The sequence below is a fragment of the Callospermophilus lateralis genome, chromosome 7 (assembly GCF_048772815.1).
Source record: "Callospermophilus lateralis isolate mCalLat2 chromosome 7, mCalLat2.hap1, whole genome shotgun sequence".
NCBI lineage: Eukaryota > Metazoa > Chordata > Mammalia > Rodentia > Sciuridae > Callospermophilus > Callospermophilus lateralis.
Window position 1 is genome coordinate 63,640,503 of NC_135311.1, and position 13,738 is coordinate 63,654,240.

At 40.9% G+C, this 13,738-nt stretch overlaps 1 protein-coding gene across 1 annotated transcript in view; it reads right to left on the minus strand.

The window, feature by feature from the left end:
• The window catches only part of Abca4 (ATP binding cassette subfamily A member 4), a 154,243-nt gene that overhangs the window by 109,590 nt on the left and 30,915 nt on the right, over positions 1-13,738 (minus strand). Inside the window, exons 7-11 of the mRNA XM_076862541.1 lie at positions 10,249-10,338; positions 7,535-7,775; positions 6,375-6,514; positions 5,645-5,761; positions 4,243-4,440 (exon numbers count right to left, since the gene is read on the minus strand). Coding sequence (XP_076718656.1) covers positions 4,243-4,440; positions 5,645-5,761; positions 6,375-6,514; positions 7,535-7,775; positions 10,249-10,338 — 786 coding nt within the window. The remainder of the gene's footprint in view (positions 1-4,242; positions 4,441-5,644; positions 5,762-6,374; positions 6,515-7,534; positions 7,776-10,248; positions 10,339-13,738) is intronic.

The window sequence follows — 13,738 nt, forward strand, 5'->3', positions numbered from 1 at the left end:
GAGCCAATAGACTTTGAGGAGCATCAGCTGCAGAGACTCAAAAGACAGAGGATAAGATGCTGCCACAGGAGATGAGTGAAAGGCAAAGAGACCTATAAACTGAACGTTTTCTTAACTCTGGGTCTGGTGTTAATTTCTCAGTGTGTCTAAACATGGGGATTCCCAGGGGGTTTGCAAATGCTGACTTGCTCTTCTCCCTGAGGGTTGTACTGTCCAGCTGTTCAAGTTGTTAAAATATGCAAGTCCTCAGAATGACAAAAATATAGCTCTCACTCCATAGCATGGGGAGGCAAGGGAGTAGGGACATAGTGCACACAGGCTGCTCAGAAGATCAGAAAACCCTGATGATAAAAGAGTTTTAAAGAGAAAGAGAGAGAGAGAGAAAGAGAGAGATTGATTCTGAGTATTGAACCTTCCCAACTCACTCCAAACACACAGGATTGACAGCTGAGCGATAAACTGGGAGGAGGAAAGAAAGAACAGACAGTGAAAATGATTTCACCTGAGAAATCATTTTCAATTACAGTTTGATGACAAGAAACACTAACAGAGGGGTTTCCCTCATATGTCTATTTTCTCCTCCTGGAAGAGAAAAAAAAATGTATCCACAAAAGAGCAAACCTCAGAATTTCTTTGAGTTTGAGTGCGAGAGTTTGCTCACTTGTACAGACTGTTATAACATGTTTATTGTACTGGCATTGGTTTTTTTCCCTAACCATTTGTTCCTATAATACTTTTGGGTGCTAGTGTCCGTATTTCTTTCTTAAAGTACACAAGAGGTCACATGGCCTTGTCGTGATGAATTTCTTCCTGAGAATATGCTATGTGCCAGACACTCTCTGATTACTGGACTCCATGGGATGTTCAGTACAGAGGGCCTCACCTTAAGGAAGGGATTTTAGCCCTTCTAGCAACTGAAAAGTATCCATTAAATCACTGTCACTTTCTATATAGACAAAAGGCTTAAAGATTTGAGCTTGGTTCTCAAAGTTTCTATTCAATATCATAATCAGTGCCACCTTGATTTGAGTGACATCATTTTCAAAAGTGCATTTGCTTAATTTTCCTTAATAGATTATTTTTTCTTTTTTGGAACAGTCAGGGATATAGGAGCAGAGGCTGGCATAGGAAGAAATGTTCAGTTTTCTTTAGTACAAGCTCAATTACTGAAAAAAGAGTCCCATGCCAGCCTTAATCTACCTATGCAGTGACACACTTGCTTCCCTGTCCTGGAGAGACCTTCAGAGTCACCAGGGAAGGATTTTCATGGCCTTTCTGCTACTGAGGGATCCTCAGGGTGGGGATAGAGGGATTGCCAAGTTCCTCCAGACTTTTCAAAACATAAGAACAAAAGCAGAGCAATCCCGGGCAGATCACAGTGACTTTTTGCTTCTTCACCCAACTATCTTGTCTTTTTAGTTCCTTACTACCTCACTTTCCTCCTCCCTACCTCTAAGGTCAGAAAGATCAGAAACCACATTATCATACCTGCTGGAGTTCTTCCACCATCAAATTCCCTCTGAGGAATTCCTGGGAGAGGCCACTGACCTATGACCAGGTGGCCTTTACTCAGAGGCCCTGAGAATGTCCTGGTGGCAAGATATAATTAGCAGTTTTGTGATCTCATTTGTGGAAGGGGCTGATTTAGATGAGGTCTCTCTGATTGTATTTTGTTTAAAAGTTAACGTTTATTAATTACTTATTATATGACAGGCTTTGTCTCAATTAGCTCTTTTAATTCTCAAAACAAGCCTGCTGGTTAAGTACTATTAATATCCCCATTTTATAGAGATGGAATCTGAGGAAAAAGTAGTAGAAATTTGAGCCCAGGGAACATCAGGGCCTGGAGACTGAATTCTTAACTATTTGAGTAATTAATATTTATTAAGCATCTGTTGGATGCCTGGTGCTACATTAAGCATAAGCTACCTGTTTTTATTTTTTTGAAAGCAATCCTTCAAGAAAATAAGACCTTTATATCAAGATACAAATAATCAAGTCAAAAAAAGTTAAGATGTATTCATTATAGGACCTCATGAAAACATTGTGAGAACGACTGAACTCTATTTTACAAGAATAAAGGAATGGAGCCCCCTATTCAGTCCTGCCTGGATCATAGCAGTTTGTGAATGGTGGTGGGCCTGGCTAGGGGTGTGGACTTAGCAGGTAGAGGCACTTAAGAGGAGAGTGATGTCAATTAATTATGCCCAGGAATGCCAAGACTCCACAGATCTAACAGCTGTGTAAATATAGAGATTAGCAGGCCTCTTCCCAGGGCATTCTGAGTCAGTCAATTTAGGCTGGTGCCTAGGAATGTGTTTTATGAAAAGCACTTAAGGTCACTCTTGTTTTCAGACAACTTGAGAATGGTTTTGTAATTCCCTGAACTTTGATGCTGCTGCTGCCATGTTCGGCACCTTTTGAGAAGTCACCTATGAAGTGTGTGCTAACACTTCCAGGGTCATGGAGAGGGAGGATCATATCCCTAGGGAACTCTTAGTGGCTGCAGGGCAGCAGGGAGTCCTCAAAGGCACCCAGGAAAGCACAGCCAGGTTCTTCCTCTGTAGGCAGTCTTCCTCAGAACCCACACATCTGAGATAGGAGGGTTGCTGGTTCCAGAGACTCTCAGTTCATTTCCTCCTTCATGGCTTAAACATCTACCTTCTGATGGTTTTAGATGACATCAGGCCCCAGAGCTCATTGGTGGCAAGATCAGCCCTTAGATGGAGATATTCCCTGGAGATGTGAAGCTGAGAATTTGAAAATGACTCTAACTGAATTGGACAGGGGTCTGAAAGGTGTGAAGAGAGAGCCACAGAGTAAATGAAAGAGGAGTAAATGACTAAACCTATGTTAAAGCAGAAGGGACATTTGAGGACTGAGACTCAAAGAATGAATGAGTAGATGGAGAAAAGGGAAGAAGTCCCTTCAGGTTTTATTAGTTTTAGCGGTTTTTCTACCTCATTTTTCTTCTTTTGGGGAAACACCCTCCCCCAGTTTATGGTAATCCTGTTCTTAGTAATGCTCCCCATGGTGGACATATAACCCAGGCCTCCTACTTGGAGTATACTCACCTGAGGGGGTCAGGGATAGTTATGGGAACCTGGCCAAAAGGAGAGTTCTCTGGGTACTGTTTGTGCTGTGGGGAAGCCATTCCCTCTTTCTGTGGAATTTTTGTGTAAGAATGACCATTGAGGACTGCCAGAAGCTGAGCCACCTCCAATGGAGAGGCACTGGCCAAGTGCTTTGGGAATTACATCATTAAGATTTTAAATGAGGGAGTGATGCAAGCAGACGTGCATCTGGAATGTAGCTATGGTGTCAGTGTGAAGAAATGCTTGAGCCAGCAGAGATAGGACTCTGGTGTCCAGGGCAGCCATGGGCTAGCACAGAGACGACAAGGCTTCTAATCCTCAGAGATCCCAGAAAACAGAGACAGAATTGAGAGATATTTAGGAGGTGGAGAAGACAAAGCTCAGGTGACACTGAAGCCAGGTACAATCAGATTTGAATTCTGCTCCACACTCCTAAAAGCTTTGGGATCTTATTCAACATCCTTAGCCTTCAGCTTCTGCATCTGTAAACTGGAAGTGATAATGCAGGGTACTTTATGGAGCCGTGAGGATTCTAGGAGGCTACTATAGGCAAAAGCATGAAGCACAGTGTTCAGCACGGAGTAACACTCAAGAAAAGACTGCTCTCAGGTGGAGATGAAGAAGAAAGAAAATTAAGTGTGATTCTAAAATACTGAGCTTGAGAATTTGAGCAAATGTTGATGATGCTAATCAGGACAGGAAATGCAGAAGGATAGGTTTGATAGGGAGGGAGATGAGTTTGTTTCTTTAACTTCTTGAGTCTGATATGCTTGTAGAATGGTGGGGAAGAAGCTGCCAGCAAGCAGCTAGCCTCAGGACTTCAGGTTTGGTGGACCTGGTCAATAGATGGTCAGTGCAGCCATGGTAGACAGGACAGATACAGGATAGATACAAGGGAGGAAGAGCCAGTCAAGGAGTCACAGAGCACTTAGGAAGCAGGAGATATGAAAACGAAATCTTTTTAAGTGTGGAGAAGGTGTTAGATAGAGGTCAGCATCTGTTGGGCCATGAGAATTCTTGTTTCTTCACTAAGGAAAATGAAAGCCTAAACTCAAGACCACTTGACTGGTTAAGGGATCTCTGGTTCCACTCATAGGGCTGTCTTCAAGGGGCTCACTGAGGTCCTCAGGTGACCTGCTTCACTTACCTCCAGGTACTGATTAACCAGGCGGAGGGAATGGTCAGTAATATTAAATATGTCTCTCCAGTCAAAGTTGGTCATGCCATCAGCTCGATTCTCCGCAGGACCCTTATAGAGGAAGTTCAGCAGGACCTCAGCAGTGATACCTTCTTCACCAACATGTCTATTCAAAAAGTCTTTTACAGTTGGGTGTCCCAGGGTGTCCTTGGGAAGAACAAATACAGTCATAGAGGGGCTGGGATTGTGGCTCAGCTATAGAGCACATGCCTAGCATGTGCGGGGCCCTGGGTTCGATCCTCAGCACCACATAAAACATAAAATAAAATGAAGATATTGTGTCCAGTTACAACTAAAAAATAAATATTAAAAAATGCATTAAAAAATATCTTCATAGAAATTCTGTAGGATATTTGAACTTGTTCTTACATCATTTCTAAATTTTAATGATTTGGGATAGAGACTGTAAGGCTCCCTAAAAAGCTAATTACAAGGTCCCATGACCCAACAGATGCTGACCTCTAATTAATTATAAGATACACCTATTTCTATCCCATTTTCCCCAAACACATGGGCGCCTACAATGGAGAGATTACATTTGTGGGGTGCAGTAGACATAGAAGGTGGAGAATGTAAAATGATATAGATAAAGTTTTCCTTTTTAATTTTAATATTTAAAATTATTTATTTATTTTGATGCTAGGGATTGAACCCAGGGTTGCTTTACCACTGAGCTACCTCCCCAGGCCTTTTTTTATTTCTGACCCAGGGTCTCTCCAAATTGCTGAGGCTGGCCTCAAATGTGTGATCCTTCTGCCTCAGCCTCCAGAGTTGCTGGAATTACAAGTGTGTACCCTAGTGCACCCAGCTTTCCTTTTTAATTTTTTATAGTTGTTTTGTTATCTTTTCATTATCTCTGCTATATAGAACTCCTTTTTCTTTTCTTTCTTTCTTTTGGTTGCTATTGTTTGTTTGTTTTTGAAACAGGGTCTCACTATGTTGCCCAGGCTGGCCTTAAATTCCCAGTCTTCAGTGATCCTTCTGCCTTAGCTTTTCAGTAGCTGGCACTATAGGTGTGTTGCCACACCCAACTATAGAATCTTTGTCTCTTGACTTTGCAAAGCCACAAATGGGATCAGACAAACACACTCAACCATTTTTGCAGTAAAGAGTTGGCCCCTTAGGGAGATGCCCATTCAAATCTGAGGCCCTCAAGTGAATTCATAAAAGCAAGAAACTCAGGAAGCCATAGGTCTTGTGGTACCTTTTATGATTTCCCCCAGAACTTGAGAAACACAATTCCTATCTAAAGTTAGTGAATCCACTTGGCAATAGCTTCCAGAACTGGTGATTCCCTGTGAGAAGGAAACCTCCTCCCCCTTCTCCACTCTCTAGTGCAAGCCATCCTTACTCTGATCATTGTCATCTGTGTGCTGCTTTCAAAGAAATACCAGATCTGGGGTCCTATTTCCTCCCAGGCTTTGACCAGCTTCCTGAGACGTGCTAGTTCTTCAAAAGTTGAGTTGGCCTAAAACCAGATAGGGAAAGAGGCAAGAGTGAAGAGAAAAAAGTGAGAAAGAACCTTTGGTTGTATCTTTCTTGCCCTGTTGTAACCCTTAATGTTTGGGAAAGGTTTTCCATGGAAATGCTTTTTTTCTCCCCCAATCTATTGATTTTCCTAGGACATGACAATTTCTCAGCTTTCCAGACTGACAGAATCTAATTTCTTAGTATCTCAGAGGTACATGTAACACTGATGCTGTTATTGTCTCAGAACCTCATTAAAACTATATTGGGACTCCTAGTGAACAAATGCTCTTCCTCGCTATCTTTGATATTTCCAGGAAGCCAGAATTCAGAGAATTGTGAATCTGTCCAATTAGGGATGTAATTCAAGCATCAGGGATGAAAACCTTATTGTAGGCTGCATAGGGAGTGAGGACCAGTCAGGGGCAGGGAAGCAATTCATTCCTATGATGGCTGTAGATGGGGGAGAAAATCCAGGATTCCACTAGCAAAAAACAAATACAGGACTCACTGGGAGGAGAGCCTGCAGGTATATCCATCCCCTCCCCCTTCACACACACAGACGCTTACACTGGAGGTCCCTGTGAGAGACAGGACCAGCTGTGGGATCTTACGTTCTTTAGTATCCTTTGTGCTGCAGGGGAGTCAGGAGTAAAGAGGATTTTCCCCATCAGTAAGGGCTTCGCTGCCCTCCAGGCTATTTTGGTTAAAGGGTTTGACTCCAGGCTCTGGATCAATGCATTACAAAAGGCGGCTGCCAGAAGAAAAAAAACAATTTTTTTTTTTTTAAGAAAGTCCCTTTTTCTTATGACTAAACATGGACATTACTGCATCCAAATCACACTTGTCATTCAATTTCACCCTGGAGGATTTGAGGAATAACTGAAATTAGTAGGCTGTACTCCACCAAGAGGAAGCTCATCATTAGTTCCTAACAAAATGCCACACTGCCTCCAGATAATGGCCTCATCAGTGAAACAAAGGATGGGGCTTGCCCTGTGGTTTATTCTGTGTTGAGGCTGAGAAGCCTGTTTGGGATTACTGCAAAGAACAGAGACCAACCTCAGATGAAAGGGAGTGAAAAGCAAAACAGGTCCCCCTTGGAACCTCAGCTTTATGATTTCCTTTCAATCAGCACCTTCCCTTCTTTGTTTTATGTAGCTATCTCAGGGCTCTTGTCTTTCAATTTTTAACTAAAGGGTCAACCATCTGCATTTCTTCCCCATTCCACTATGCTTTACCCTAGGAGACAATGATGATGATGATGATGATGATGATGATGATGATAATTAGTAGTAGTAGTAGTAGTAGTGGGGAAGGTGACTTGCCATTGGAATGTATTTGAGTACCACACACACAGATTTTCATTGCTTTATGTTTGTAAAACAACAAAACCAAAAAATATCCCCAGCTAAGTTGACTTGCCAGGTCCCATTTGAGCTCAGCTTTTCTTTCAACTCTGGGTTGACTCCTCATATATCATTCTCTCTTTCTCTAGAGCCTAACCCAAGTTCAATTATATCAGTGGGAAATGTCCCCTTTGTTACCTTTCCAAGTGGGCCTCAGTGGATCATATCCAGAATATTTATTTATTTCTGAGCACCACTCTCTTTCTACAAGTGAAGTAGACTTTCTGGGAAAAGTCTGTTTGCCCAATGCCACAAAACAACACCAAGGGAGAGTCAGTCCCAGGACTGGTTTCATTTGAAAGTGTTAAACCATCATCTTAACCAAAATCATAGGCTGATTTGTGCACAAAAGTCAGAAAACTTACTTGTTCCTTTGTCATAAGAATAGAGAGGATCTTTCCTGGTAGAGTCGATCCCTAGGAAGGCCTTGTAGTTATTGTCTTCATACCAGTTGAAGGAGAACACCCGAGAGCCCCCTCCCTCTGGGTACCCACACAGAAGGTCCGACAGGATGCTCATCAGCTGTGTGAAGGTCTGTGGACCACCATTCTGCAGGAGAGGTCTGGTCACCCACAGCAGGTCTTGAACACTTGGCTGATGGATAAACTAGGGCAAGGGGAAGGTTCTAAGTATATTAAAGCAGCAAGAATCAAGACTTCCATATATATATTTGACTTTCACATTAAAAAGAAAACATCTATATTGTCAGCTATCCAGCTGTGAAAATGAAGAACAAAACCTACTGCCATCGACTTAGGGACTGGGAGAAAAGAACGAATCTTAAAAAAAAAAAATCAAAGAGTGAGCATCAGATAACAACCCTCTCTGAAACTTTAATGGCATCTCATAAATCTTGGCTTTCCCTGGCCAGATAACGACCCTCTCTGAGGCTCTAATGGCCTTCCTTCATAAATTCTGATGTCAGGGCCAGCAAAAAATATGAACAAGCCTTTGTGTTATGCTTGTCATAATTTTGTTATCTGTAAGATCCTCTGTGTAACTTTCTGGGCTATAAAGCTGGGCTTCTAGAAAGCTTGGTGCTATTTTTGGCTCCCGTGGTTTTTGTTGGGAGAGGCAGCCTGGCCGGTTAAAATAATAAGCTTGCTTTAATTTTATTTTAATTGACGTCAATGGTCTTTTCTTTGCATCGTGGTCTAACAAGATCATTTTAATATTTCCTCTCTCTATATTTGGATGCCTAGAGAATATGTCCTTGGGGAAATGCAGAGATTATTTCACTGTAAACTAGTTCCTGGGTTCTTTCAACTCAATTACATGAGGATGCTGGGGGGCAATTGAGAAATAAAATGATGGGGAATGCTCCTATTCTAGAAAGACAAGGTCAGGGTGGATTTCTTTGGCTAAATAGTTTAGAATTTATTTCCCTAATTTGGAAAATTATTTTTTATTGGCTTAATTTTATCAAATGTGAACTCTTCCATTTACGTGAAATTTGTGATTTGTGATTTGTGTGTGTGTTTTAGATTTGAGGAACTGGATTAAGTCTCCATTCTTGGAAGAACAACTTTTCAAATTCTGCAACAACTAAGAAGAGCTTGATGCCTTTTGTCCACGTGGGAGTCATTGCACTTGCTGGCCTTGTCCTTTGAAGGTAGATCTGGGATACTGAGAACTGCCAAAGTTGCCAATGCTTTGGTTCCCATGAAGCCATCTGGCTTTGCTTTAGGGGCAAATACAGAATTTAAAAAATGCTGCTTTTATTCCCCAAACTCACCTTACTAGTTACTTTGAAAGGCACTTGGGAATTTAAAAAACCATTAGGACTCAATCAGGTAAGATGGAAAACATTCCCTTACTGCAATAAGGGGTGTTTCTCTGTTGTCCCTCTCTTTGTCCACATACCACACTTGCCATGTGAATTCCACACATGAGTTATGCCTATAATTACATACTATGCTTCAATAATAAAGTTAGAATCTCAAATTGCTTCAACAACAGTGAGTCTCATGATAATCTTGGAAGGGGTTATGTTGCTCATTTAACCAAAGCACTCAGAGATGAAGGGGGTGTTCTAAAGTCAAATGGTCTAATATTAATTAACATAAATCAGGCCATCTGCTTCAGCCTAATTCACAAAAGCTAAGACTTGCTATCTAGACAGGCAAAGAATTTTTGAAAATACCCACACAGAATTAAGAGTGTTGATATGCTTTGGGAAATTTTTTACATTCTCTGTCAACTTCAACTTTATTATATTGATATGAATTTTTCAAATGCTATGAAGGAAAGAATGTTAAAGACTCCCACAGCATCAGGTGGTCATCAGTACAATGGGCCCATCTTCAACTCAGTCACAGTATTGCTCCTACTCTGCCCAAGTTGAGTTTAGTTTTATAAAAAACAGATTCTAACCTTGCAATTTTCCAAGTTGTTTGAGCCTAAGTCAGCTGGGAATACTGAAGAAAGAAAACCATGTTTCACAGTTTGCATTCTTTTATAATAATCATATCTGAGAATTGCTTATTTTATATCTCTCTTCCCTGTTGATGTATGTTCCATGAGGCAACAACTGTGTTTGTCTATTCATCATTATATCTCCAGCATCAATCAACTACTGAGTGAAAGAATCAGGTGTTAATTAAAATGTGCACATATTTTATAAATAACACAAAAAGTCACTTATTTGGGGAATTAAATGAGTAGATATTGGTAAGGCACTTAGGAGTAAAGCTGATAAGCACCATATAAGGATCTGTTACTATTCTTATATATATATATTCATGTAGATCTTAAGATCATAAAAGAAAAATGGACCATCTCAGTCCTGGAAAAACTTAGATTTAATGGTAAGTTCTTTGAGGATTTGTGCCAGACCAGGAAAATTACTTATTTCCGGAGGTATTTCTTTCCAGGTGGAGAATCATAAGGATGATTCTTTTCTTTTTATGTACTACCTAGGAACAGGCAATTTAAGATATGAACAGATACTCTGAAGTTGCTAGAGGAAAAGAAAAAGTGTATTTCACTTTGAACAGGAGTGAAGTGCCATTATTTGTCATACTAAGTATGTTAAAATTGCATAAAAAGAAATTAAAATTACCAGCATCAGGCTACTTACTCCTTGAATTCTTGGAGATAGATCAGATACTATTTTTCCCCAGGATCTCAGGTTGATGCCTTGAGAATTGCTGTCTAGGACTGTGGGAAGCTGTAATTAACAGGACAAAAAAAATTAAAATATGTATGTAGTTGTATATACATACATACGTACTCTCTGATCCTCTGTGTGCTTATAAATGATTCCTTTCCCTCTTTCTGATTGCAGGAATTTTCTGCTTTCTGTTATGGTTTAGATGTGTTATCCCCTAATAGCTCATTTGTGAGACAATGCAAGAAGGTTCAGAGAAGAAATGATTGGATTACAAGAGCCTTGACCCAACCAATAAATTATTCCCCTGATAGGAATTAATTAAGTGGTAACTGAAGCGGTAGGGTGTGGCTGGAGGAAGTGGGCATTGAGGGCATGGCTTTGGGCATATATTTGTATCTGGCAAATGGAGTCTTTCTCCCTCTCTGCTTTCTGATCATCATATGAGCTACTTCCCTCTACCACACTCTACTACCATATTATTCAGCATCATCTCAAACCCCAAGGGATATAGCCTGCTGTCTATGTGTTAAGACCTTTGAAACTGTGAGTCCTCAAATAAACTTCTCCTCTTCTACAGTTGTTCTGGTCAGATCTTTTATTCACAGCAGTGAAAAAGCTGACCAAAACACTCTTGGAAATAGAATTCTTTAATTGAGAAAAATGACAGGCACTAGTTCCAAACTTCCCTGCTGAGATAGTCACTCATGTTTTCATAATGACAATACACCCATGAAATAGTGAATACTGGTTTAGTGACACCAAGCAACACCAAGGAAAGCAGAACACAGCTGCTGGCGTGTGAGGAAGGCTGTTGTGGAGACACCCACATTTCAACCTTAGGGCTTTATAGACATAGCCAGGTGCCTTCTTCAGTCACATCTTCCCTTCACCCTTGTATTGCTTTCCTGTTGGTGTCCTTGGTTCAACACTATTCCATCATAGAAGATTCCACCAGGAACATCACTTTGCTTTGAAAGCTACTGTTGGCTGGAATCACAGAGAAGTCCCTTGCCAGTTCTCCAGGTGAAAACATTGTTCAGGTAACCCAAGCCCACTGGACAGCTCAGACATGTTTTTGCATTTTCCATTTTGATAGGGAAGGTGGAAGCCCTCAAGTTTGCTGTCTCTAAGCCCCAGAGTCTGATGTGAACACCATTTTTTGAAAACCAAGTTCAAGTCCTGATGGACATTATTCTTCAGTTTCAGAACTGATTGAATCACCGATACCTTATGAGAGTATTTTAGGAAGGTGGGGGCAGTGGCGCACACCTGTAATCCCAGAAACTTGGGAGGCTGATGCAGGCAGATTGCCAAATTTGAGGCCACCCTGAGCAACTTAGTTAGATCCTATCTCAAAATTAAAAATAAAAATGATTGGAGATGTAACTCAATGATAGAGTGCCCTTGGGTTCAGTACTGGGGGCAAGGGAAATTCTTTCAGAACTGAGTTCTTGAATTATCAAATTCAAGAGTGTGCCTTGAGTAGTAAAACCTTGACTTGTAATTCTCATTCAAGTGTTGTAGACCACAAGCCATAAGCCTTGGCTTTTTATCTGCCAGTGAGGTTCTGTTGAATGATGGCGGCGGCACCAGTTGAGCTTGAAGCAAGGCTGAGAAGCAGGTGGAATTAGGTATTGACCACCAGATCCCCATTTTTAGCCCTATATCTTGTCCTCTTTCCTCCCTACTATAAGTGCAAGAGCCCTAGTATTCTCTCTGATCCTGAAACCATGAAATAAAATTTAGGTACACTCAGCAGACATTAGCATTTCAGGCTTATTTTCTAACTATAAAATAAAAGAATTTGTTATGCATGAAAAATGTAAAACAGACCTGACAGGGGAGGAATATTCCAGAGGAAGCAGCTGCAAAGCTGCCATTGCTGCCACACCACTGAAAAGCATCTTTACCCTGAGCACAGGGCCTATGCATTGGTCTTGCCAGGACTTCTTTTTAAATTCCTTGAAAATACCTTCAGTGTATCTGGGAAGAGCACTTTAGATCCTATTTTTCCTGTAAGGGCTAAGTGAAGTGAGTAGGAAGGGACTAAGCAAACAGGTAAAAATGTGTGATGATCGAAAGTTATCACAAGTCCTAAGGACCCTCTCTCCTGACTATCTTCCTAGATTATTAGATATATAAAAGGATGGAAGGGACCTATAAATACAGTGTCATGTGTTTTTTTTTTAAATTCTGATCTGGAAAATTCAGGTGTAATAATGGAGTAAGTGGACACAGACCACACACTGGACAACACTGAAGAATTATTAAATTTTGTTGGGTGTGATCCTAGCATTGCAGTTTTGTTAAGACAAATAAGACCGTCTCTGCTAAAGATAATTACAAGGCATGTACTGGTGAAATGGTATGTTGTCTATGATTTACTGCAAAAAAAGATTAGGGGTTAAAAAAAAGGAAGAGAACCATCAAAATAAGAACTAAGCCAAATGTTGATAATACTTGATGCTGGGTGATGGGTACATGGGCTTCATTATATCATTCACTCTATTTTTATACTTATTTCTAGAAATAAAATGTTCAGATAATAAGAAAAAAGTTTTCCCAGGCAAAAATAAATTATTGAATAAATGGATACTAAGTAAATACTTTCCCTATCTTACATATTTTTTCCTTCCCCACTAAGACTGCTTTTGTTCATTTCTCCTATAGAATACTCCATCAGAATAACCTTCTTGGGGGCTGGGATTGTGGCTCAGAGGCAGAGTGCTTGCCTGGCATGTGTGAGGCACTGGGTTCAATTCAGAGCACCACATATAAATAAGTAAAATAAAGGTTCATTGACAACTAAAAAAATTTAAGAAAAAAAAAAAAAAGAATAACCTTCTTGCTGGTTCCCTTGCATCTAGTCTCCTTCCTTCCCATGTATCTTCCACATTGTAGTCTGAGTTACCTAAGAGGCCTATCTAATTGTGCTACTTGCACTGATCAGAAATCTTCCATGGCTCTCTTCTCTCCCTAGGAGAGAAGGTCAATAACAGTGCTGGATACACATGGCCTCTCTAGTCTTCTTGTACTGGGAATTAAACCCAGGGGTACTTAACCATTGAGCCACATCTTCAGCCCTTTTTGTTTTATTTTGAGTCAGGTCTTACTGAGTTGCTTAGGGCCTCACTAATTTTCTGGGGCTGGCTTTGAATTTGGGATCCTCCTGCCTTAGCCTCCCGAGCTGCTAGGATTGCAGACGTGTACCACTATGCCTGGCTCTCCAGCCCTCTTACCTGCCTCTCCTCCACTAGGCCAGACTTCTGCCTCTCCTCACATATCTGTCTTTTGCATATCCCTGGGTTCTGTACTACATCTCCCTTCTTCCTTTGCCTGGCAGACTCCTATTCTTTCAAGTCTCATTCCTAACACAACTAACTATGGGAAAGACAGTTGTCCCCCAGGTAGCTTCAGATGTCTCTTTTCCATGCCTCTTTGTACCTTGTCCTATAGA